This window comes from Notamacropus eugenii, chromosome 6 (genome assembly GCF_028372415.1).
Source record: "Notamacropus eugenii isolate mMacEug1 chromosome 6, mMacEug1.pri_v2, whole genome shotgun sequence".
Taxonomy (NCBI): domain Eukaryota; kingdom Metazoa; phylum Chordata; class Mammalia; order Diprotodontia; family Macropodidae; genus Notamacropus; species Notamacropus eugenii.
In genome coordinates, this window is record NC_092877.1 from 67932386 (window position 1) to 67959435 (window position 27050).

The 27050-nt window shown below is 37.8% G+C and overlaps 1 protein-coding gene and 1 long non-coding RNA gene across 3 annotated transcripts in view; one reads left to right on the top strand and one right to left on the bottom strand.

Annotated features, from left to right (window-relative positions):
- Positions 1–7569, bottom strand: part of LOC140511252 (uncharacterized) — a 52677-nt gene extending 45108 nt beyond the window's left edge. The window contains exon 1 of the long non-coding RNA XR_011969481.1: positions 7387–7569. This is a non-coding gene — a long non-coding RNA (uncharacterized lncRNA). The remainder of the gene's footprint in view (positions 1–7386) is intronic.
- The window catches only part of C1QTNF7 (C1q and TNF related 7), a 146509-nt gene extending 119819 nt beyond the window's left edge, over positions 1–26690 (top strand). For both annotated transcript variants that reach the window (XM_072620301.1, XM_072620302.1), the window contains 2 exons: positions 22743–22988; positions 25739–26690. In XM_072620301.1, the coding sequence (XP_072476402.1) occupies positions 22751–22988; positions 25739–26370 (870 nt within the window). In that variant the 5' untranslated portion in view covers positions 22743–22750 and the 3' untranslated portion in view covers positions 26371–26690. The remainder of the gene's footprint in view (positions 1–22742; positions 22989–25738) is intronic.
- Positions 26691–27050: the final 360 nt, after the last annotated feature.

Sequence of the window (27050 nt, forward strand, 5' to 3'; positions counted from 1 at the left end):
AAGGGTCCCTTCCCATTCATAGCCTTCACATGAAGAGTCATAGCCAATGGGTTCTTTGGCCCCAGCTGCAATGCTTCTGAGTCAGGCCCATTTACATTATGTTGCTGTTGATTCTGCTGGACATGACAAATATGTGTATCTCTGTGGCTACGCCTGCCTGTCAGAGAATTCCAGCCTTCTGGGCCAGCTGGATGTTGAGGAAGATTTTTTTGGCCACTGATTCTCTCTGGGAATCCAAGTGCACTGAGGTAGGTCCCTTCTGTCCAAATTCTGCCCCCTTGTTTACGGGCAAATAATTCTTCTCTCTTCTCTTGATAATTTCACCTTAGCCCCACTTGGTGTCTGCAGATCTTTTCTTCACCCCTGTATCTGAGACAAGTTCTGTATAATTTAGGTTCTTTGGTCTAGTCCTTTATTATTCTTAACAAGCTGAAGGTTATTGTTAGCCTGTTGCCAGAAGCCGCCCCTTTCCTCTACAAGCAAGGCTACGGGTCCTACTCGTGCATTTGTCTTCCTGGCTCCTCTCTCCTTTTTCAGCCTCTCCCTTTTCCCTTCACAGTGGGAAGCAGTGGTCAACAAAGCTTCTTAGAAGATCAGTCATATCCTCCAAACCTTCCCCCTTTAAAAGCGATGCTTGGCCATTTGACCTCAGGGACTCACTCCTTCCTTCTCACTTCATTCCAAATAAATAAACCACAGGCCTCTAGAGTCAATAGAAACCCTCACAGACATTCTTGGCCTTTTCCCCTGATCACATCAAGTTGGATTTTTAGGGGAAGAAATTACTAGATAAACTGGGGATTTGAGAAAATTTTAGTCTCAGTGGAATACAAGGGTTTTTACATAACTTCTTCAAGTGCTGCCCTAAATTTTAGTAAAGGACTGAAGAAAGGGAGCATTTATGTATATGTGTCACCATTAGGTAGTAGCTTTATTCTTTTAGAGCTTTGTCCTCCTTTTTAAATCCTTTTGTAAGACGTAGTGATTTCTAGAGCAGGTTTGGCACCAAAAACTGCATTCCATATCTTGCATGCCTGGTTATCCCTTGCCTAGACTATGGGGTCCTTACAGTCAGAAACCACATGGAAATTTTTAATCTTCTCCAAGTCATAAAATATGTGCATAATAGAATGTTGAATGAATGAACAAATGAATGATTAAGACGGAATTCAATTTCTGGTATGGGGATGAGTACAGAATACTGTTAAAGATAAATGCAGGTAACATAGATAGATGTGTGACTAGTAAAGAATTGGATAAGACATTATTCCTAGAACCAGAGTAGACATTATGCTCAAAATGGCCACTCTGAGTTCTAATGAAGAATTTTATACCAGCCAGCATTCTGGAACTCTTTTGTAGAGGAACAAAAATAAAATTGATGACCCTCGATATAAATAAGTGTATTATGCCTTTGATAGCTCGTGGGATCCAAACATATATTACCTCCTGTCTCTGCATCATCTGAAATTGACATTTAATAAATTTGTGGAATATTGAAAGCTCATTTCTTGCTAAAACTAACATCATTCAAATGATTAAATTATGGATATTAGGGAAGTAGAAACCAAAACAAAGATTTGACGTAGTTCAGATTTTGTCCAGAGTGGTCATTCCTTCCATTGACGCAGATTCCAACCCCTCCACATCTTAGAGGTCAGTTCTCAAGAATAGATAAGACCAAACCTTTCAGTGCCCTGTGGCCAATCTAGAGAAGAGTCTGAATTTAACTAGGCTAATCTGTGGATTATAGAAAGGAACATTCATCCTCAGGTCTTTCTGGTTTAGTAGCGCCTTCCACAGCTTTCTTTTACTAGTAGAATTTTTTTTTTCTAAAATTAGTGTCACTCCAGTGTCATAATGAAGAAGCAGTATCAGAATTTAGTGAAGGGGTATAAATGATAAGAGCTAAAGCTGATATAGCACTTTACACCATGTATAACAAAGATCTTAGTTCAGTTTTAAACTATTATTTTATATATGATATATCATATATTATATATAATATTAATAGTATATATTAAGCTATTATTTAAGATATTCTCACAATAACCCTGGAAGGTGGATACTATCATTACTTACATGTTATACATGTGAAAACTGAGGCAGAGGTAAAATGACTTGCACAGGGTCACACAACCAGTAAATATCTAAGGCTCAATTAGAACTCAAGTCTTCCTGATCAAAGTCCAGTAATCTATCCACTATGCCACCAGCTGCCTATATAAAAGCAATTGCTACTTTGGGTAGAAAGTTAGATTTTTGTTTAATCAGTTAGCCATGTCTAATTCTTCATGAACCCATTGGAGTTTTCTTTGCAAAGATATTGGAGTGGTTTGTCATTTCCTTCTTCAATTCATTTTACAGATGAAGAAACTGAGGCAAACACAGTTAAGTGATTTGCCCAGAGTCACATAGCTATTAAGTATCTAAGACCAGATTGGAACTCAAGTCCTCCTGACTCCAGGCCTAGCACTCTTTCCACTATACCACTTAGCTTCCCTAGAAAGTTAGACAGATTACCTCTAAAGTCCTTTTCAGTTATAAATTTCAAGAATCCAATGCCCAAGGTGCTTTAAAACTAGTAAAGAAATTCTTAGTTCAGTGCAAACAAAGAGAGTTGGACTTGGCTGGTTTCAAAGGAATAAATTCAAATCCCTACTTTGTCACTTTTAGGTACATGAACCTCATATGACTTCTATAGGTCTGTTACCTTGTAGGTAAAATGAGAAGATTGAACTAGTCAACTTCTAAAATTGCTGCAAATGAATGACCTTATGAAGCTTCAAGAAATTCTGAAAAAGTATGCACGAAAGAGAACCAAAATAACCCAATGAAAGAAATAGAGACCACTGAAATATCTTCAAAACGCATTCAGAGAAATGAATGGATATAACCAGTCCATAAAGCCACTAGTATATTTGGGGATATCTCTGACCTTTTCAGATTGATTCCAATGACTAGAGTAGTGGGAAAGGGGGCTCAGGAGTCAGAAGACCTCACTTGAAATCCCACCTCTGCCTTTTACTATCTATGTTAACTTGTCCCTATGTAAAATCTCTAGGGCTCAGTTTTTTTCATCTGTACAATGAGGGCATTGAAATAGATCATCTTTAAACACTGTTCCAGCTCTACTTCTATGACTCCATAGTCCACATCACAACAGGAAATTGGGCTAGATGGCCCACAGGTCTGACAAAGTATAGGAATACTTCTCAGGAGTTTTACAAATCAGATGGGAAGCCTGCTGAAGTAAGTGGGAAGAAAGTTCCCTGAGTCCACTGGGAAAACAATGGAGAGTCCACTGCACTCTTCTGAGATGAAGTTCACCACTAAAACGGTGGCTCTCCTCTATACCTTGGAATGTCAGAGTTGGACAGGACTCTATCATGCCATCTAATGAATTTTTTTTTAACATTTTAATAAACTGTTGTTGTTCAGTCGTGTCTGACTCTGTGACCCCATATGGGGTATTCTTGGCAAAGATACTGGAGTGGTTCACCATTTCCTCCTCCATAAATTAAGGCGTTTGCAGTAAAGTGGTTTGCCCAGGGTCACACAACTAGTGAGTGTCTGAGGCTGGACTTGAACTCAGGTCTTCTTATCTCCAGGCCCAGCATTCTATTCTCTGAGCCACTGAACTGGCTCCAAGGCAAACAATCTAACCCAAAGAGTTATTGTGAGAAAAGTATACTTTGTTAATCTTTACATGCTATAGAAATACGAATTATTTTTATACCACACTGCCTCTCATCTCTTTTCATCTTTGTGAGTTTCAACCAAATGGAGAAGGAGGAGGTAGTTTAGAGCAATACATCAAATCTGGGAAGAATGCTTAGAGCCCTAACTGAAATCTCAGAGAAGAGAACATGGACCAAGATACACACAAAAGATAGAATTGCAGCTGAAGAAACTGTCAGCACATTCCACACTATGGACTCCTGCTCCATTTGGTTATTTAAGAGGTCGACATCTCTGTCCTTTCCTTAGAGGTTATAAGACCAATGATTTCCCTCCCAATTATCACTAGGGGTGTCAGGAAATTCACAGATCTTTTCCAAGCAAAATAAATTCCATCTCTAAAATATATATATATCAATCTCAAAGCACAGGAGGATAGAATCTAAAGCTGGAAAGGATCTTAGGGATCATCTAAATCAACTTTCATTTTTCAGACGAAGAGACCAAGGCCCAACAAATGACTTGCCCAAGATATACAGCTATCAAATGTCAGAAATGGGCTTCAAATTTGGGTTCTCTGACTTTTATTCCGCCATGTGCTACAGAGGTCAGATCATTCTCTTTTTTTGTTAGGAACCATGATTTAAGTTTATAAAAGAAAAGCAGGATTGTATGGTAGAAGCAGAGTTGTGACGTTGGGCAAGTCACTCAACCTCTATCTATAAAGCACTTAGCATAGTGCTTGGCTTATATTATACTTAGTGAATTCTTGTTCTTTCCCCCAACCCTGCTGATTTCTAAGGCCCTATCAGCCCTCTCATTCAGCAATTCTCTGGGAATATCTGGGACACAGATGAAAACCCAAGCCCCAGGTTGCTTATACTTTTATATGACTCATAACTTTATCTGGGACCCCATTATACTCTAAGTCCTGCATATGGCTCTAGGTAATACCCACACTATCAGGTTTAGTTCCAGGGCTTATATTTGGACTTTTTCCACTGGCCCCAAATCTCCTTAAAGCTTATGGATTAGCAGTTCACATAGATCTAAGGACTTATTGGGATTTGGGTCCAATGTGTTCTCAGAACGCAAATAAGATAGGCATTAAAGGCTCTGTTTTCACAATCATAGTTTAGATTCCCATAGTGCCTTTCTTCCAAAAGGTTAGAAATCCTTTAATAATCTCCCTATCCTTGAAGTTGTTATTCTCTGCTTCAGAAAGCAAAGAGTATACACCCTGCCCAGCTGACATAAACTACTGAGATTTGGTGTTGAAGTATCCTCCTAGAGGCAGGGAGATAGAAATGAGAAGAACATTGAATGTGGAGATATATTATCTGGGTTAGAAACCCAGTTCTGATACTCACTAGTTGTATGTCCTTAAGCAAGTCACTTGACCACTCTCAGCCTCATTGTCCTTATCTGTAAAATGATGAGGTTGGAGCAGATGGTCTCCAAGTATCCTTCCTACTCTGACATTCTAGGGTTTTGCTGTAATTAAACATCTCTTATTGTTTGGTGTTTCTTAAAGTGCTCTCCAATTTGTCAATCCATGACTTTCTTAAAATGTGCCACCCAGAAGTGAAACAGAAATTTTGATGTGCTCCTTTGTGAAACAGTGCAGTGCCCTGGCCAGATAACAATTCATTTTTGGGTGCCACATCTTAAGAAAGACAGTAATAAGCTGGAGAACACTTAGAGAAACCAGGTTGGTGAGAAGATTAAAGACTGTACACACACTGTTGTTGTTCAGTCATTTCAGTTGTGTCTGACTCTTCATGACTCCATCTGAAGTTTTCCTGCAAAGATGCTGGAGTGGTTTGCTCTTTCCTTTTCCAGCTCATTTTACAGATGAGGAGCTGTAACATCAAGGATCCCCGACATACACAGGAGGGGCAGCTGTACAAGTTTTTACACCTGCTTTTCTAAAAGGAAAGCAACTTTGGAGGGGTCAACAATCTACTTTAATCAAGCACATATATCATTCACTTAGTTCAGGGGGAAAAGTCATCACTCTGAACTTCAGAGAAAATACCAACAGAAATTACAAGCAGAGATGACCATCAGACAGGGCTTCCATCTGACCATAGACAATACATATATCATTACCAGAGAGAGAAGCACCAACATCTGAGTTTTCAAAGCTGGGGGGCTCCTTAGCACCTACCCAGAGTCTCATCTGGCACATAAACCTTCTTCCAGAAAATAAGCCCCAATGCAAAACCTCACCCCCCCCACACACACACACACACTCTTTTCAGGGCTGGAGAGCACAACCCTTGTGACTTAGTGTCTCATCAGAAATTAACAAAAGGTATCTGAGGCCTATTAAAGGGTGAGGAAGATCTTTAACTCTTTCCCCCCAACCACCATTAACTTTGCATTAACCTTACAGGAACTAAGGCAAACAGGGTTAAGTGACTTGTCCATGGTCACACAGCTAATGTCTGAGGCTAGATTTGAACTCAGGAAGATGAGACTTTTTAAGCCATATGAGAATCAATTAAAGACTGGGGATGTTTAGAGATGTGAGTAGAGAAGAGAAAGGACCAGAGGGGGAGGGAAGGAGAAGGTATGGGTAGGTAAAGAGGAGGAGGAGCAAGAGAAGGAGAAGGAACAAGAGAAAGATGATAAGGAGGAGGAGAAAACAACAATAGACCAGATGAAAAAGGAGGAGAGGAAACAGGAAAGGAGAGGAGACAGAGATGGTGTTGGAGATGGAGAAAACAACAGAGATATATAGATATATCCTGGACAGACATTGCAAATAGATATGGATGTATATACTAATACAGATATAGATATATAGATATATATACATATGTATATATTATATGGATGCACTTATAGACACGGATGGATAAATATAGAGATAGATTCAGAATTAGCAATACATCCTAAACAAACATTGCAGATAGACGCAAAAATCTGGACAGACACTACAAATAGATAAAATATTGATGGAAGTATAGATAAGTAAATTAATCAATTAAAAACATTTAGTAAGCATCTACTATGTGCCCAGCACTATGCTAGGCATTGGAGTTACAAAGATGAAAATCAGTTACTGCTCACTAATAGCATATTCTATCCAATGAGACAATTTGTATACATAGGCATACATACAAAATATTTAAAGGGGTATCAAGGTATTAATGCATTAATCTATCATCATCTGGCATTATATTATTTGACTTTATTAACTAATTTGGAGGGGAGGAGGTAAGGAGAGATCTCCACATCTTACACAAAGATAAAATCTTTACCTACTGTCAAAAATGTTTTGATGTCTTATCCACCATTTAAAGAAATTTCTTCTAAAGCCCTCAGATTACTGTCTTCTTTGTATTTCCTTTTACCATGAAATTCCTAGAAAAAATACCTACACCAAAGGTGTTAAACATCAGACTCTCAATTCTTCTGAGGGCAGCCCAAACCAGATTAAAATGTAATTAGAAAATTAAATAAAAATACAACATAGACAATGTTCATTTGTGCTTTTCTAAGTCAATATACTGTTTGATTCTATTTGAACTTGACACCCCTGTCACACAGCACACTAACCTCACTATTTCTCACTAACTACTTACAATCTGGCTTCCAACCCATCACACTACTGAAATTGTTTTCTCAAAGTTTACTGGTGAGTTCTTAATTGTTTAATCTGATGGCCTTTCTCAGTCTTCATCCTCCTTCACTTACCTGGAGCTTTTTAACACTATTGACCTTGGTTCCCTTTGGACAATATCCTTCCTTAGCTTCTCCTGATTTTCCACCTTCCTGCCTGATGGTTCCTACTCATTCTTCTTTCCTGATTTATCAATTGCCCACCTGTAGCATGAATGCTACTAGCAGCTGCCCCTTAACAATGCTACCCAGAGCCTCATCTGGGAAATCACAAACACCTCAGGTGAACATTCTTCCCATGAGTGAAGTCAGCATCTCACCTCAGAATACATATACATACATACACATACATACATACACACACACACACACACACATACACACACTTTTGACTAATATTAAGAGTCAGAGCCAGAAGGTATCACAACCCAGTGAGTTAGTGCCAAAAGGTGTGAAAACCTTCCTGCAAGCAAGCCTTCCCCTAAGCAAGTTCCTCCCCCAAGGCAATGTAACTCTCCCTGAACATACATAGTTTTCACCTGATGAGCTCTATGTGCCTTAGGATGGAATGTATCACAGCTGTGAAGTTGGCTGGACTTCAAAGAAGGAAGACATCCATGATTGAAATGCCTATGTATCTTTCGGTCTGGGAACACAACCCCTGTTCCAAGGAAAACAAAGAGCACATGCGGTCACATAGACCTAGAAATGGACAGGGAAGATCTTATGTTCCCTTAACCCTTCACCACCCTCTAACCATGTGTCTTCCAGGGCTATGCCCTTGGCTCACTTTTTTTCTCTCTTCAAACATTCCCTTGATGATTACATTTACTCCCATGGTTTTGATTATCAACTCTATGCAGCTGAATCCAATATAATACATGTATAGATACATATGTAGGTGTACATATATATGTGTGCATACACATATGGGTCTAAGCTCTCTCTTGAACTCTGATCATGTATCTTTTCTTTTTTTCTGGAGAGGGGGAAGGTAAAGCAATTGGTGTCAAGTTGGACATCTCTACCTTTATGCCCTGTTGATATCCAAATTTAACAGTAGGGTTCTGTCTTTCTTAAAACTAGACCTGGTTTTGTTGACAGCATCACCATCCTTCCAAGCATCGAAGTTGTAAATCACAGACTCCTCTTTAAGTCTTCCCAGATCCTTTCACATCCATATTTCCTCATATCCCCTTTTCTCTACTCACACTGTTTTTACCCTAGTCCAGATTTTCATCACCCCACATGTAGATTATTATAATCATAGTACATGAGCCATCTCTGGGCCAATTCTGGATAAGCACCCCACAATCTAGCACCCCTTATGGGCTTGCTCCCTCAACTTTTGGCTAGGCAACTAGATGATGCAGTGGATAGATCCTTGGACCTGGAGTAAGGAAGACCTGAATTCAAATCTCACCTCAGACACTAGCTGAGTAACCTGGACAACTCATTTAACCTCTGCTTCAGTTTCTTCACCTATAATATGAGAGTAAAATAGCACCTACTTTATAAGATTATTGTGAGGATCAAATGAGACAATATAAAGTGCTTAGCATGGTTCCTGGCACATAAAAGGTATGTAGTAGATGTTTGTTTAAAAAAAATCTCTCATTAGCAGTAGTAAGTTGGATCCCTAGAAAGGTGACTCTTACTATTCTCAGGGTCCTCAGAGTTATTCTATGAGTGGCTCTCTTCACACTATAGCTCCTAAGCCCCCACCACTGTATTTCCTCTTTACATCATCTGGGTGGTTCAATTGGTTCTTAGCAAAGGTATTTGCTCAAAGAGCATAGCAAGTACAATATTTACAAAGTATTTACTCCAATATCTGGTGAAGCACTCTCCCACAAATGCACACAATTCATGGGACAGTGCAAAGGGCATGAATTTAAGGTAGAGTGCTAGTGAGGCACACCTGTAAAGATCATTCATGGCCAAGGCAATTCATACCTCCAGAACCCCTGGACTTCAAAATGTTTCTGGGCTGCTCCTGGTGGACTATGACGAGCAGATTACTGAATCAGAGGGTTTTTCATTGTGCTTGACATCTTTGTTAGGTGGGATTCATCTGCTGGGCTCACTCTGATGGGTAACTTCAGTATGCACCACTTCCAGGGGTGAGGGAGGGCAGGGTTAAAAATATTCTTTTCAGTTGGGATGTTATAGTACTCATCTAAACTGGGGAGCCTAGAGTCAACCTAGGACTTACAGAAGTTTCTCCTATTTCAGTTTCTCAGAGTCTCTCCTAGGAGGTTTGTCCCTTGTATGCAAGTTACTAGAGGTCTAGTTTCTCTTGTTCAATAATCCTTCCTGGTTCAGAGGTGGTTTTCCTCAATGATGGACTCTGTCTTTACTTATGGTACTCAGTCTGGTGATGGTTCCCAGACTCAGAATGGATCTTATCTATATAAGTGGCTGGGGACAAAGATGTCAAAATAAACTGTACCCTTGATGCAAGTATATTGGTTTGGGGGCCATTTCATGTGCCATTGAGCTATTCAAGCCTCAGACCTTTTCTAAGTTATTGACTATTTCCTTTGCATCCAAAAGACCTTCCACTTTACTCTTCAATGTTTCTGCCTCTTTCAACCTTCAGTTTTCGAAGTCTTAGTAGGAAAACTATTACATAATAGCCTCCTAACTGATTTTCCTGCCTAATGTCTGTAATTTCTCTGATTTGTCTTCATATACCTGCCAAAATACAATCGTCCAGGTGAGAGGGCATGAGTGTCTGTCTCTCTCCTGGCTTATTGTAAATAGAAAGCAGTGTCCTAGAGACACCTCGACATCTACATTATCAAATGAGAAATCATTTCAAGAGTTTCATCATTCTTTCATTCACCCAAGTTTATAACCTCAGTGTCATCCTCAATTCCTAACCCCTCTCTCCACATATCTAATCAATTGCCAGATCTTGATGTTTCTCCCTCTAAAATATTTCTCACATTTTGTTCCTTCTTTCTACCTACAGAAGTGGTTCAGACCCTAATAACCTCTCTCCTAGACTCTTGAATAGCCTTCTCTTTGGTCTCTCTTATCTCAGTTCTTATGCCATTCCAGTCCAGGAAGGTGGAACTCCCTATTGACTGAGGCAATCTATCCTGTTTTTAGATAACAACAATTATGTAGTAGCTCTTTATTTCAAATGAAAATATCTGCTTGTATTAATATTATATAATGCCATATATTCAGTATAACTTAGATTATACATGCATGCATATATATTGTCTGTTTCCCTCTACCCTCACTTCAGGAAACTATCAGGTCCTTGAGGGGTATGGATAATCTCCACCCCCCCATATATTTAATACAATTCCTCATATGTGGTACCACTTAACAATGTTTATTGATTGAAGTAACTCAGAAGTTTATCCAGACTCCATAAGAAAAGACATATACACATGAAATTTAACTAGAAAATAGGACTATGATCATATTGGAACATTTGGAGAGCTATTTCCCCATTTGTGGATGATGTTCCAAAGCCATTTGGAAATGTCTTCCCTCCCCTGGTTACTTAAATTTATATATGCTTAAAAAATTAACTCAACGAAAAATTTCCGCTTAAAAATGTTATTAACAATAAAGAGTGACAGAAGATGCCAGATGACTTGTAAAAAGAATATCATTGTAAATTTCTTGAATGCAGACATTTTGCCAAGTTTTATTCCTCTTTTATCCCCCATAGTACCTAGCTCAGTGCTGAGCACATAGTATGGGTTCATAGCAGGACTTAAAGATTTTTTTTTACTTTTGTCCTTTGCTTATACATTGAATTGTCTCACAGGTGACTCGTTCTGTTACATTCTTAAACATTTCAATTCTATAAACATACAAAATCAAGGTCCCCCAAAAAGCCTATTTCCCCAGATTTTGTAGCTTTCACCCATGTTCAGTGACATAAACATGTGGCTTTAAAACAAAAATTTGAAACAATCATTTAATCTCACTGTTAACATATAGGTTTGCCATGTTGCAAAGGATAGATTACTTTGAAGCTTGTTTTTTCAACACAGTACATTATTTAAGTGAGCTGTCCTCAGCAAACAAAGTACTACTTTGAAAATCAAGTGTAATAATAACTCTGTGACCTCTCCTAATAGCCAGGTGTGTTATGCTGCACTCCCCCCCCCAGGGTTCTCTAATACCCTTCCAGAAGTTAGAGTATGTTTAGTCTTTACCAAGGTTCAAGCCCCTCGATTATTTTCCCCTAATTTTAGGAAACCAAGTACTCCAGGCCCAGTTAGCCACTTGACAGCTTTAGATCAGCTTTTACAAAGGAATATTTACTTCAAAGATATAGTAAGAACAACATATAAACATTCCTCCCAATACCTGGGGTGGGAGGAAACAATCCTTTGTATACCATCTTGATTTCTGGGAAAGGAGAAGGATTAGGATCACAGTATAATTCAATTCCATAGTGTCACCCAGAACCCTGGCTTCACAGGTTACACAAGCATCACATAGGTTTCTTTCTGAATTGATATTTATTCATTTACGATTCTGAGAATATGAGGACATTGCTTTAATTTCCTCATCTACCAATCAGGCAGAGGTGGAGAGGGAGACATGGTGACCAGATTATAATTTTTGGCTCTGACATTTTGTGTTCTATACCCTAAGGTCCATTCCAGCTTTAACATCCAAAGTTCCATCCAACTCAAACATTTGATAATCCAAAGATCCGTATTACTCTCCCATTCTATGTTATCAGGCTCCCCTCCAGGTCTATCCTATATTCTATAGACCAATTCAAGTCTTAACCTTATGTCCTTTTTTTCTAAGAATTGTTCTAGATCTAACTTTCTAAATTCTATGACTGAAAGTTTAATCTAGCATTAACATTCCATGATTCCAAGATTCTATTATTATTCAAGATTTTAAAATAAACAGCAAACTTCTTAAGATTATCTGTGTTTAGTAAACAGTCTTGGAGTTCCATGCAAGATTTTCTATAACAAAGGTTAACAGATGAACTATCTGGAGCAAGCATTCTCCATTCTAAACATTTTCTAGATTTTAAGTTTCAGTCTATACTGCATTCCATCCCCAAATCACTAGTATACAAGCAATCATTTTCTGGACTAGGCAGCTACTTTGAATTTTTCTAATATGTTTTTAAAAGTTTTCTTATGACCTCTGGAAAAATTCTGACATTACTGTGAACCATATTTAACACAGAGATAGACAGAGATGAAGTCTATGAATAAATTGCTTCATAGCCAAATTTGGCTTACCTAAATAAAGTTACTAATTTTAGGTTACAAGACCTTCAAGTCCATGAAATTTAATGGTGTCAGACAACTTGAGGTAATCTAACATCATTAAATTCCTGTTTTGCAATAATTAGAGGTAATCTTTCAGAAATAAAGCAGAAGAGAGAGTAATAGCATGTTAGAAAACTATGTATGCTAAACTCTGGATTATCTTCATTACTGTATAGCTGACATGTTGTTACTCAGTTTTTTCAATCATGTCCAACTCTTCATGACTTTATTTGGGTTTTCTTGGCAGAGATACTGGAGTGGTTTACCATATCTTTCTTCAGTTCGTTTTATAGATGAGAAACTGAGGCAAACTGGATTAAATAACTTGCCCAGGATCACACAGCTAGTAAGTGTCTGAGGCCAGATTTGAACTCAGTCTTCCTGACTCCAGGCCTATCCACTGTGTTATCTAACTGCCCAGCTGACTTGTACTCATCAAAAGTAATACTATATAAAAGTATATGAAAAATTATTTTATTAAATGTAATTTCAACTTGAAAATAGGAAGAAGATATACCATGTTTTTCTTAAATACACAAGTCCTCTTCAGATACCTTATCATTGCATGGAAGGTGACCATGGGCTCTTGCTAGGCATAATGGGTTCAATGATAAGCCTGCCAATAAACTGTCTTTCATCTGAGGACAAGTAAGATAAATTTAGAGAGAGATCACCAGGAATCCATGGACACCACAATATGAATTTATTCAGCACTGCAACTCATGAAGACTATCTACTACAGCCTAGCAGGAGTACAATCTGCATTGATAGAGTAGTATCCACACCAAAGATGGACTGATGTTATTACATCCATAAACTCCTATCATGATTTTCTTAACCAACAGAATCGTAATCTTGGAAGAGACCAAAGTATTCATTTAATCCAGTGTCTTTTTTCTAGCATAAGTACTTCTTACAATTTGCCCAAGAATAAATCAAATGCTAAGCATTTATTAAGGTACTGTCATATTGTAAGATGCTGTATTTATTAGGTACCATGCTAGGGCTAAGGATACAAAGACAAAAAACATTGAACAATCCTCTGTGATGAGAAACTTGCCTCCTATGGAGGTGATACACTTCATCTTTATCAAGCTTGAACTGTTACAAGTTCTTCCTTTCATTCATTCATTCCAAAAACATTAAGTAATAGCTGTGCTAGATACTAAGGAAAGCACAAAGTTTCGATAAAAGTCTTTGTCCTAATAGAACTTACTGTCTAGCTTGGGATGCAGATACACAGCTAATTTTAATACACAATAAAACATTAAAAGTTCATTACAGAAGTGCCAAAAAAAGGATGAAAATCATGTGCAACCAGGGAAGGTTTAATAAATGAGGCATCATGTGAGTAATAAATCTAAAACATTCATAAAGAATATTTTAAAATATTTATAAGAATTTAGTAAGCAATGAAGGGAAAGGAAGATATTATAGGAAGGCTGGGAAATGGCCTACATAAAATACAAAGGCTACAGAGCATAGGAGATACCATAGAGACAAAAAATATTCCAACATCAATAAAAGATGGAGTATGCAGAGCAGTCAACTTAGCAAAGTAAAAAGGGCAATAGACTGGAGAGGCCCATGCCAGATAAGGGCAGGTAAGAAATCATTTGGGAGCTGCTGAAGATTTGTGAGCAAAAAATGATGACAGTACTAGATCTATGTAGAAGACTAGCTTGGTGCATGTGGATTTAGATGTGATGGTAGGATCTTGAGCCATAGATGTCTTGTGTAGGCAATTAGATGTGCAGGTTTGGAACTCAGAAGGTAGCATAGGAAATAATAGATTTGGGAGTTATCTGCTTAGGAGTTGTAGCTGAAATCATGAAGTTGCCAAGGGAGAGAGTGTAGAGATAGAAAAGAAGAGGGTCAAGGGCAGACTCTTGGGAAATATCTACCTTAAAGGAACACAATGTGACAAAAGAGTTAGCAAGGAAGTAAGAAAGCTCAGAGTAAAACCAGAAGAGTGCCATCTTTCTGAAGTCAAGGGAGAGCATTTGGTGGCCAATAGCATCAATGACTGCAAATAAAGAGACCTACAAAAAACTATCTGGCATTAGAAGGTCACTGGCACCTTTAGAGGGTGAAACTTTAGGGGTCACACCAATGACAGTGACAGAAACCCAATGACAAGGGTTTGAGGTGAGAGCGAGGAAGTAGAGACAATTTCTTTTTCAAGAAGTTTAGTGGTAAAGGGGAGTAAAGAGATAAGCTAAACGTTTGATAGAAGAATCAAACAGTTGAGTTATTTTGGGCTTTGTTGTTTTTAAGTACTGGAAAAACTTGAATCTGTTTGTAGGCAGAAGGAAAATATCTAATGTCTAAGACTGGGGTAGTTATATTTACTGAAGCTAATCCTTCAAGCTGGTAAGATGGAGAACATGATCAAGTGTGCTAAGAGACGGATTAACTTTGATGATTAGTGGATATGAAAGGAGGAGAAAGAAGCTGATTATGCTGAGAAAATTTAAGGAATGAGGAGGTGAGGGAGTTTGTCTTCTAAGGAGAAAATAAATGATAGGTTGATTCAAAGGTAAAGGATAAATAAGAGGCTGGATCATCTGCTAAAAGTATAGAGAGCAGAGACTTAACTGATGAGAGGAAAGAAGAAACAATCTGTGGGAACTTACATAAAGAGTAAAACTTGAAAGATGGTCAGGCAGCAATAAAGGCCCAGCTAAGTCAAAATCTTTTTTTCATAATTGCAACCCTCTTGATCCCAGCTTCCTGATGCCATGATGCTCTTTGACAATGAAGGACAAAACTCTTTTCTCATCTCCTTTTGCCACCTGAGGTATCATGCCCTTACCTGAGGGTACCCTGCCAAAAGGAAGGTAAATTTTGAAGGCTGAAACCTACCTAGATATCTTGGAGTTTACTACCTAGATTACTCTCTTAAAGACCTTAAACCCAATACACTCTGGCTCTCATTGACTGGTCAACAAGAAGTCTCTACCCAAGCACCACTTAATAGTATGGACCCCAATGGCTCAGAGTGAATGTAAATAGTAATTATTTCTGTTTTGGCCAGAAATCCTGAGGGTCTTCCCCTTCCAGTTTAATTTATTATTATTATTATTATTATTATTATTATTAAAGGGGTCATCCTCTGGCTCATTTCTTAAACTGCCCTAATCACTAAATGGGCATAGCTTTAGTCAAAGTGAGAACTGGAAAAGACCTTAGCCAAGGTCCCCCACAGCATTTGGACTATCTCCAGTCATCCTGATCTAAATCTTGCCACTGGATCCATATGGTTCTGGAGGGGAAAGTGAGGCTGGTAAGTTTGCACAGCCCTACCTCACTTAAATGCAATTCACTTGCAAGTCATGGTATCACCTTCCTGATCTCATGGTCCTCTTCGAGAACAAAGGACAAACTACAACCAGTTAGTTAGCTCTGTTCTCTGGAGCCAGAGCACAAGTCTAATCCCTTTTCATGGGCCAGGCCTGAAGACAATGTCATGTTTCCTTCTAATTCTTCTCCATGCTACACATTCCCAATTCCTCCAAATATCCTCAAATGACATCAATTTGAATACCCTCGCCATTATGATCTCTCTTCTCTGTTGTTTGTTTTTGCTGTTCAGTCATGCCAAACTCTTCATGACTCCATTCGGGGTTTTCTTGGCAAAGATACTGGAATGGTTTGCTATTTCCCTATCCAGTTCTCTTTACAGATGAGGAAACTGAGGCAAACCAGGTTAAGTGACTTGCCCAGGGTCACACAACTAGTAAATGTCTGAGGTCAGATGTGAACTCAGGAAGAGCAAGTCTTCCTGGCTCCAGGGCTGGCACTCTATCCACTGTGCCACCTAGCTGCCTCTTCTCTATATAGCCTATCAATAATCTTCCTAAAATGTGGTCACAGAACTGAAAAACTGCTTCAAATGTGGGCTGTCCAGGAGAGAGTGCAGCAACCCATCAATACCCACACTCTGCATGTTCCAAATATAGTCTAAGTATGCTTTGTCTTATACTTATTGACTCATACTGAGGTGTCTACATAATAATAAAATTATCTTCCACAGAGTTCTCCAGATTCAGTCTGAAAATGGAAATGAATCTCTTTGGGGATTCCAGGTTTCAAGGAAGAAATATTTGAGAATGGTGGAAAGAACTCTTGATGCCAGAGATCTAAGGTTTTTAGATTTGGCTCTCCCACCACCATGACTACCTCATAGTCCTCAGTCTACTTAGGCTGAGCAGTCTAAGGTAAACAGCAAGTTACGTGAAGGACTGCCCCTACCATCGTAGATCTGGGCTTCAAAGTAATAGCAGATCCTTCCCCAGGGATTCTCACTCATTCCCTGGAAACTAAAAGTTAGTTTAAGCAAGAAGACTAGGACCATAATATTTGGGCATCATTTCTCCCCTCCTCATTCAGTGTTAGTCTGGGGAAAGTTGTAAAATGGAACTAGTTTGTCTGTGGTCATTTCTCCCCTGTTTTTTTTTCTCTTTCAATCCCCTTTCTCCCAACCCCAGGGTTCAACACTCAGTTCTGCTATTTATTACTAGTTGTATTTTCTTGGTCCATTCACTCGAACTATATGAGCATCAGTTTTCTTCTCTGCAAAATGAGAGGTAAACTAAATAAGTTTCAAGTATCTGAGTTTTATGTCTAAGCCTTTCTAATGTTTATTCTCTATTGGCAAAAATAACAGAGCTCATAATAAAGTATCTACGATGAAAATAGATGGAACAAGAAGAAAATCAAAATAGCAACCCACATTCCAGCACAGAAACAAATATATAATCCCTTTTGTCTGCAATATAACATTCCTTACATCATCAACCCTGTAGTAAATTCATTTAAAAGAAGTAGGAAAGCTATAAATTACATTCACAGCAGATATAAATTGGACCCACACATAGTCTGACCAAGGCACAAAAAGACCTAAAGAAATCTCTCATGGATGTCAAACAACTTAATAATTTCCAAGTTCTTCAGCAGAGAATGAGTTGTTTTAAAGAAAGGAGAAATGAACAATGGATGTAATTAAACAGAAGCTCTTCTTAAGTAAATGAACATTAAAGGAGTTAAACAACTGAAATTAACTCCTTGGATGGTGACAAGTTTCTCGTTGGAACATTTTACAAAGACTACCAATAATTAGAGCTGTCCAAAAATGGAATGGGATCCCTTGAAACGGAAAGAAGTCTCTTCATTAGAAATGTTCAAACAGAGACTGGATGGACATTGATTTTATATGTTGTGGATGGGATTCAAGATTTGGGTGGGGATTAGTTGAGACAATGACCTCCAAAATTCCTTCCAACTTTAAGTCTGTGATTCTAGCCCCATTCTACTGATGAGGAAACTGAAATTCAAAGAACTGAAACAACTTGTCTATGGTCATACAGCTTTTAGGTGTCAGAGAAAGATTACTAAATTTCTTCTGTATATATTTTGTTTGTGCATGGTTGTTTTCATACTGACTCCCTTGTTAGACTAAAAGTTCCTTGAGAAGGGAGATTATCTTTGACCTTTCATTGTGCCATTCACTGGGCTTAGCACAAGCTTGGTAGATAGTAGATAGTAGATACTTAATAAATGCTCAATGATTGACAAACTATTATTTTAAAACTGCTCCATATATACATCTTTTACAGCCTCCTTTTAGCATATTTTATTGTTTAGTTGTTTACAGTCATGATCAACCCTTCATGACCCCATTTGAGGTTTTCTTGGCAAAGATATTATCATGGTTTGCCATTTCCTTGTCAGAGAGCTACCACCAGGGCCTCATTATTTCAGCCTGGAACCAGCCTCCTAAGTGATCTCTGGGACGGCCCTCCTCTTTTAATTTCATATATACTTTTTACATACATCAGTAACTAAAGTTAGCATAAGAAAGAATAGTGTCTACATATTTTGTCCTTAAATATGTCTCTTCTTCTATGTTTTGACCTCCATTTGATAATTATCTTTCTTTTCTCATTTTTTAAACATGCAATCTTGACATTCTCATTTTGTAAGCATCCAATCTTGCCATTTTCAGATTCTCCCTTTCAGCATTTCTTTGCCCCTGTCACCAAAGGATTACCATTTATTCCTTGATAACATCTTTTAAAATTTATTTTACTCCTTAGAGCTCAAATTCTTTTTACATACAAGCAATTTTTGTTATTCTAAGTTTCCCTGATTCTTTCCTATCTTTATGTCACTCCATGTGAATAGCATTGTGTAAATCATCCTCTTTGATTACTTCCTTTACCTTTCTTTTTGGTCTGACTTCCCTACTTCAGGTTTAGATACTGATTTCACTTCATTGTAATTATTTAAACAGAGACTACTATTAATGATGATAGCAATAACTCATATTGGAAAGACAGTGTATTACAATGGATAGAGAACCAACCTAGGATCAAATCTTGTCACATACATAGAACCTCTAGATGACTATGGACAAGTGCCCCAAATAATGTGATCTATTTTTGCTTTTTAGTTGCTTTTAGTCATGTCCAACTCTTTGTGATGCCATTTGAGTTTTCTTGGTGAAGACACTGGAATGGTTTACCACTTCCTTCTCCAGTTCATTTTACAGTTGAGGAAACTGAGGTAAATAGTGTTAAGTAACTTTACACATCTACTTAGTATAGGGTTTGAACTTAGATCTTCTGACATCAAACCCAGTGCTTTATCCACTCTGCCACCCAGCTGCCCCATTGATCTATAGAAATAGTTTTCCATACTGATAATTCTCCACATCAGTGAAATCCCAAATCCAACCTAGAACAAATGGATAACAAAAAAGGCACATTCATGTAGTCTTAAAATTTTCAAAGTTTTCCTTACCAAAATCCTGAAAGATATGTAGTACAAGAGATAACTTTATGTAAAGTGACCTGCCTATCATCACACAACTAGTGTCTGAGCTAGAATTCAAACCCAGGGTAACTACTCAAGTTCTCTTCCCTTTGCATTGCACCACACTGCCTGAACCCATGCCTCAGCCTCATGTACTAGAGTACACCCAATGTCCCTTCTAACTGATATTCCCAGATTCCATGGTTGTTTGTCCTTTGGACCATTTCATCCATTCACAGCTTCTATTTTCTCTACAGATTCTCATTTTATGCCTGTGCTAAAAATAGCTTCATTGTACTAATCCAAGCCAGCCTATTTTCATCTTTCAAATACCTTGTCAAATACCTACTTAATCTATTAAGTCTTTTAAAAGGAAGAAAAACTAATCATCTAACATCTAAGGGATTCCTACCTTTTAACCAAAGGCTTTTCATCTCATTATCTTGAAAACCTGTTTCCTCATATTTATTTAGTCTGGAACCTGTGTGGGAGAATGTCTTTTTTTTATAAATAATAAAAAATACTAAGCAAATCTAATGAGTTTACTTAGTCAAAGGATGTGCTAATATAATGCCAGGTCAGCAATGCAATGGGGATCTTTTTTGGCCTATATTAGCCAGTGAAGAAATATAATTTCTTGACTACTAAGATTGGATTTGGGTCAGGTAGATAGTTCTGTCATGTTTGTGTTCAATCTAATTAGCCAATATGGTGGATCTTCTTCTGGCCCTCACTGCTATTGAATGATTGCGGTAACACCATATAGACATAGAATATAGAATTAGTAGGGACCTCAGAGGATCACTGATAGGTAATTGCCAAAACTTAGCTTAAAGATCTCTAGGAAGAGAAGTCCACTACTTCCTGAGGCAGTCCCTTCCATTTCTAGATAGCTTTAATTACAGGGTGTTTTTTTCTTTCTATCAAGACCAAATTCACCTCTTTGTGACTTCCATCCATTATTCTGAGTCCTGCCTTCTGGGCTCCAGCAGAGTAATTTTAATCCTACTTTCATGTTTTGTTTTTGTTGTGGTTGTTCAGTTCTTTCAGACTCTCCATGACTCTATTTGGGGTTTTCATGGAAAAGATAATGGAGTGGCTTGTCATTTCCTACTCCAACTCATTTTACAAATGAGAAAATTGAGGCAAAGAGAGTCACACAACTGTCTGAGGACAGATTTGAACTCATGAAGATGTGTTCTTGACTCCTAGCCCTACCGTCTATCCGCTATTACAATCTTCATATACTTGGAAGTAGTTCTTATGTCCCTGCAATGTGTTTCCTTCTATAGGTTAAATCCCTAGATACATCAATCCATTATCTTATGGCATGAACTCAAGGTCTTTTTCCTACCTGGTTGCCCTTCTCCAGATACTCTCTAACTTGTCTATATCCTTCCTAAAGTGTGGCAACCAGATGAATGCATTACTTCAGATATGGTAAGAGCAGAATATAGAAAACCTTTCCCTCTTTTGTTCTAGATACTATGACTTTTTAAACACAACTTAAGATTGTTTCCATTTTGGCTATCATATCACAATATTGACTCCTATTTGGCTTGCAATCCATTAAAACCCCCAAAACTATTTCAGTAAGATTGTTGTCTAGTCATGCCTTCCTTATTTTATACTTCTGAAGTTGATTTTTTGAACCAAATGTAACACTTTATATTTATACTTACTATATAAATTTCATGACTTACATGAATTGGTGCTGAGTGAAGTGAGCAGAACCAGGAGAACATTGTACACAGTAACAGCAACATTGCATGATGATCAAATTTGATAGACTTAGCCCTTCTCAACAGTACAATGATCTAAGACAATTCCAAAAGACTCAAGATGGAAAATGCTATCCACCTCCAAAGAAGGAACTATGGAATCTGAATGCAGATTTTTTTCTTTTTTTTCTTTCTCATGGTTTTCCCTTTTTGTTCCAATTCTTCTTTCGTGACATGACCAATGTGGAAATATGTTTAATATGATTGTATGTGTAGAGCCTATGTTAGATTGGTTGCCATCCTAGGGGTGGAAGAGGAAGAAGAAAAAATGTGGAATTCAAAATCTTATAAAAGTGAATATTGAAATATTGAAAATTGAAATCTTTACATGTAATTGGAAAAAATAAAATACTATTAAGTGGAATAAATAAATAAATTTCATCTAAATAGATTTACCTCAATATTCTAATCTGTCATGATCTTTTTGGAATCTGACACTATCACCCAGTATGTTACCCTGTCACCCTGCCAACTTTGTGCCTTCTGCAATAATGATAAGGATGTGCTCCATATCATTATCCAAGTCACCCATAAAAATATTGATTAAGAAGTACTTTTGAAATTATATGCTTCCCTTGCCTTTTTTCCCTCCATTTTGTTATTTTGTCATTTCATGAATAGACCACATTTCTAGACATATATTGCAACTATTACAAATTTCCCACTGGCACTAAGGAAGCGTAGATGGGCATTATTTTTCTGGACATTGGTTGCCAAAAACAAAACTGATTTGCTTTTGAAAGTTGCATGGTTTCCTTGCTGCTGGGTCAATCACAGGATACACCCACCAATAACTGAGACCCAAGCAGACAGGATCCCTCCATTAGGAAGAACCAGAAACACCTTTAGTCTTTAAGGTATCAAAAAAATTACCAAAGCTCTGGGACCATTCCAGGCAGAATATCTGAAAACTGCTCAGCCTTTTTTCCTGAATGTCAATCTGAATGTCAAACTAACGTTGAAAGTAATGAAGTCAAGCCTTCCAACCTCAAATACTTGCTTTGGTGCAAAGGGAAAAAAAAAATCTATTAGATCAGAGCTGAAGAAAAAGAATATTTACTTCATTGAGAACCCACAGCACAGCTCCATTGTTCTCACTTTAGTTTTTGCCTGATGAAAAGGCTCTAGCAGTCTAATGTGAAAAACGCTGTTGCATTATAGCCTAAGGATTTTAAATAAGAGATTGAGTCTCCCCTCAGGACCCACACATTGCTCCAATTACCACTAATTGGAGTAACACATGAAAATCAGGGAGGGGGAGAGAAATAGGATTGCTAAAGAATATCCCTTTTTTTCTCCAGTTGTATCTGAAAGATCAAAGGTAACTTACAGATCCTGCTAAATTATTTTGAAGATTCTAAACAGGCCCCCATCTCTATGGTCATTGGATATATAGCCAAGAATTCTTTATCAATAATAAGCTCATTGTTGTCTCAGAAATTCGGGAGGGAGAGATTTTTTAACTGGGGGATATAATGTTTCAAGTATTCATCGCCTCTCAAACGGAATCAAATAAGACCTGAGAAGATGCATTTATGCTCATCTGTGTCTCTTCCAGAGCCAAAGATGTTTGTCTTGCTCTATGTTACAAGTTTTGTCATCTGGGCAAGTGGACAACTTCGGGGTAATCAGTTCAAAGGAGAAAGTCACTCCCCGAGATATATCTGTAGTATACCTGGTTTGCCTGGGCCTCCTGGTCCCCCAGGAGCTAATGGATCACCTGGGCCACACGGTCGTATTGGCCTTCCAGGAAGAGATGGTAGAGATGGCAGGAAAGGTGAAAAAGGTGAAAAGGGGACCGCAGGTAATTAAAGTTAATCTTCAATGAAGTACCTCCCCTCATCCACATCCCCTTCCCTTTTTTCTCCTATCCCCAAACCTGGAAAAATTACCCTGTTTTTCTTTTGTTGTCGCTTTTGTTTGTTTTAATCACCATGATCTTATGAGAATAATGTGTTAGTCAGACATAGTAATTGGGAGCCTCTGTTTCTGACTCTGTTCCAAATTCTTAAGGGAAGTTATATAAGTTGCTGAGTTTTTGCTGGATTTCATTTTTCATGTATGAAAGAGCAACACTGTAAATGATAAAGCTTAACTGTCCAATCTTATTCTTCACTGTCAGCCCACATTAACTCTATGCCAGAGTCATCAAAAAGTAAATTTCTTGTGGCACCATAGAACAGCCTTAGTATTCCCTTGCTCTTCCATAATCAGAAGGCTAGATGGACACCACATAGTAACTATGCACTGCCCTACAATGGAAAGAGCTTTGAATTGGGAATAAGAGGATCCAGGTTCAGATTCCAACTCCACTATTGACCACCTGCATGATTCTAGGCAAGTTACCTGCCTTTCTGAGTCTCATTTGACTCATTTGTAAAGTGGTTAACATGATTTCTAGGGTACCTTCTAACTCTAGATCCTAACTCTAACTAGAATCTAACTCTAGATCAAGTCATCTTGTTGGCAAACTGATTTGAAAATCCTGGTTAAGGGACTGTCTAGATGAATGAGTGATTCTGTACTAACTGCCACTGGGTATTTCTGCCTTCAGTAAGGTCCTATTCTGATGCCTTTTCATGGCATCAAGATGACCCTGGATTCTCAAAGAGTATGTCAGCAACTTGCAAGTTCTAGCAGATTCTAGGGCTGCCATGATGGACTATGTGTTAGCAGCCTAGCTAAATTCAGAAAGCCTCACCACCAAAAGATTTGCCTTCAAAGAGATGGATTTTTTTTTTATTATAGCAACACATGAAAATAGGATAGAGTATGTAATTGATGTCAGTAGAGGGAATGCCCACACTGGTAAAATCATGGAACCTTGAAGTAATGAGTAAACACATATTTCTGAGTGTAATACCCTGAGAAAATTATAAATAAATCCAAATCCAGACCTCAAGGGCATGGCAGTTTAATAAAACCACATAGGATCTACTAGGCCCACCTTCTGGAACCTCAATTTCTTTAGTTATATTCTAGGCTTAAGATTCTGTAATTCTATGATTTTATAAAAAAATAGAAATCAGTATTTAGAGATGTTTGATAGATAAACTTAGTAACATTACAAAATCATATCTATATCTGCCATCATAAAAATGCTTTATAATTCAGAATCTATGAAAACTCTGTCAGTTATTTAACTTAGTACACATTTCTACTAGAGGGCCTTCAACTTTGAGCTAAGGTCTTTGCATTTCAAAAGATCTTGTGATGCAAGCTTTGCAGATATAAATTACTGTAAATGTTATGGGGAATCATGGATATGAGTACAGTCGAACTTTGTAATGATAATGGCCGTGATACTTGCCTCCTTGGCTAATCAAGCTTTTACTACATGTTGTTAAGTTTCATGGGATGTAATTTTGGCCAATAGAACACAAAAGTCATTTTCTATTAAGACTAATAATGAAGACTCTAGCATGTGAAAATAACTTTAGTGTGATGTATCTGAAGATGTTGATTACACTACACATTTATATCAGTTCATACTATGTTAACATTTCTGAATTATTATGATTTCAATCCTATATGAGTCTAATTTTGTCCCTATGTGTAGAAAGGTTGTATAAAGGTGCCCTTATAATCAATGATTTGAAGGAAGGAGGGAAACAGTTCTTATTAGCCCAAATGGAGTACATCAATAAGTCCTTGGCTTACTAGGTTAGCATGGTTTGGGAAGGGAGCATAGTTAAAACCCGAGGACCAGAACAAAGCCCAACTAAGTTAAGTGACTTGTCTAGGATCAAATAATATTTAGTGGCAAAGTTAAAACTAAAACTCAGTTTTTCTGACTCCCATCTGGAAAGTCTGAGATTAATAATAGTTATAATAATTTGTCTCATTTGATCCTGACAATAACCCTGAGAGTGAAGGGTTATTTATTATCATCCCCATTTTACAGATGAGAAAAGTAAGGCAAATGGCATTTCAATGACTTGTGCAGAATCACATTGCCAATAAGTGTCTGAGGATAGATTTGATCTCAGGTCTTCCTGCATAATGGTCCAGTATCTGTACACTGTGCCACCTGGCTGCTAGATTCAAGAGATTTGGCTTCTCATTGTGTCTTTGCCATTGGTTTAGCCAAGTTGTTTAACCTCCAGGGACCTTGATTTCCTCATTTGTAAAATAAAGAAACTGGATTTGGTCTTCCCTTGGGTCCCTTCTAGTACTAGACCTTCAACCAGACCACCTTGTAGATAAGAAGATGGTATCATTATGCAGAGAGACTTCTCATTGCAGGTAATGGGAGTTCTTTGTAAATATGTGAATGGCAGCAGATCTACCATCAAAATAGCATTCAATCACTTTAAATTATTTTCATTTTTTAACCTTGTACTAATGACAGAGAAAGCACTTAAATTTTAAATTCACAATTCTTTGCTTTCCTTTTTTTAAATGTGTAACCATAGTTTTAGAAGAACTCATTGACTTGGTACTGTATTATTAAAGCTATGCATAAGTCATATTTTTAATGACCTAGGTTTTATAAGACTGTTGTTTGTGAATCTCTCACTTGCATGATAACTAAACTTGTAAATATTTTTGAAGGTTTAAGAGGCAAAGCTGGACCAATAGGACCAGCTGGAGAGAAAGGGGACCAAGGAGAGACTGGTAAAAAAGGACCTATAGGACCAGGTGGAGACAAAGGAGATGTGGGTCCAATTGGACTTCCTGGACCCAAGGGAGACCGAGGAGATCAAGGTGAAAGAGGGGCACCTGGTGTCTGCAGATGTGGGAGCATTGTGCTCAAATCTGCCTTTTCTGTTGGCATCACCACCAGTTACCCAGAAGAAAGATTACCCATTGTGTTCAACAAAGTCCTTTTCAATGAAGGAGAGCACTACAATCCTGCAACAGGAAAGTTCATATGTGCATTTCCAGGAATATATTATTTTTCTTATGATATCACATTAGCTAACAAACATCTGGCCATTGGGCTGGTACACAATGGGCAATTCAAGATAAAAACTTTTGATGCTAACACAGGGAACCATGATGTTGCCTCTGGATCCACAGTGATCTATCTTCAACCAGAAGACGAAGTCTGGCTTGAAATCTTCTTCACAGACCAAAATGGCCTTTTCTCAGATCCAAGTTGGGCAGATAGTTTATTTTCTGGATTTCTCTTATATGTTGACACTGACTACCTTGACTCCTTATCTGAAGAGGATGAATTATGAACGTGATTAACAATGTGGAAATTTTCCTCCCTTGTTACACAAACTGACATAGGATCTAATCTGGGAGCCAAAGAAAAGTGGAACAGCACTGCTATAATCTGAAGGAACTACCAGCCAGATGCTAAAGGAAACTATGGATGTTTTCAACAGAATCCACTGAAGCAAGATTCTGTACCAAACAGCTGGGACCACACAGAATGAATTATGTAGAACAATAACTCCAGATATGAATTCCCTTGAAAGCAATGTTCATAAATATTTAAACAAATTAAAGATAATGTCAACAAATTTTATATTAAATACATTGAGTGATAAAACCAGCTGGCAGTGGTATTGTCTTATTAAGCTTGTTGGAATTACTTGTTTTTTATCAGTTATTTAAAAGAATCATAACATACAATGTAATGTCTTGGGCAATTCTCAGAAGGCAAAAATGTATGCCAAAAGCAAAAGATAAGAGACATGAAGCATTTTCTACAATGCAAAGTGGCATGTTAAAAAATGCTGGTCCAAAGATTCCTGAGCTCTACTCTAAGGTCTAATGCGAGGAGGAATGTCTCACCATTTTGTCTTTCCTTACCTACTGCAATGAAAACCAGCATTTCTACCTTCCAGTGAGGTGAGATTAGACTCCTGAGGTGTTAGAATCAGGGATAAGAGGGGGTCAGTTTACTGAAATT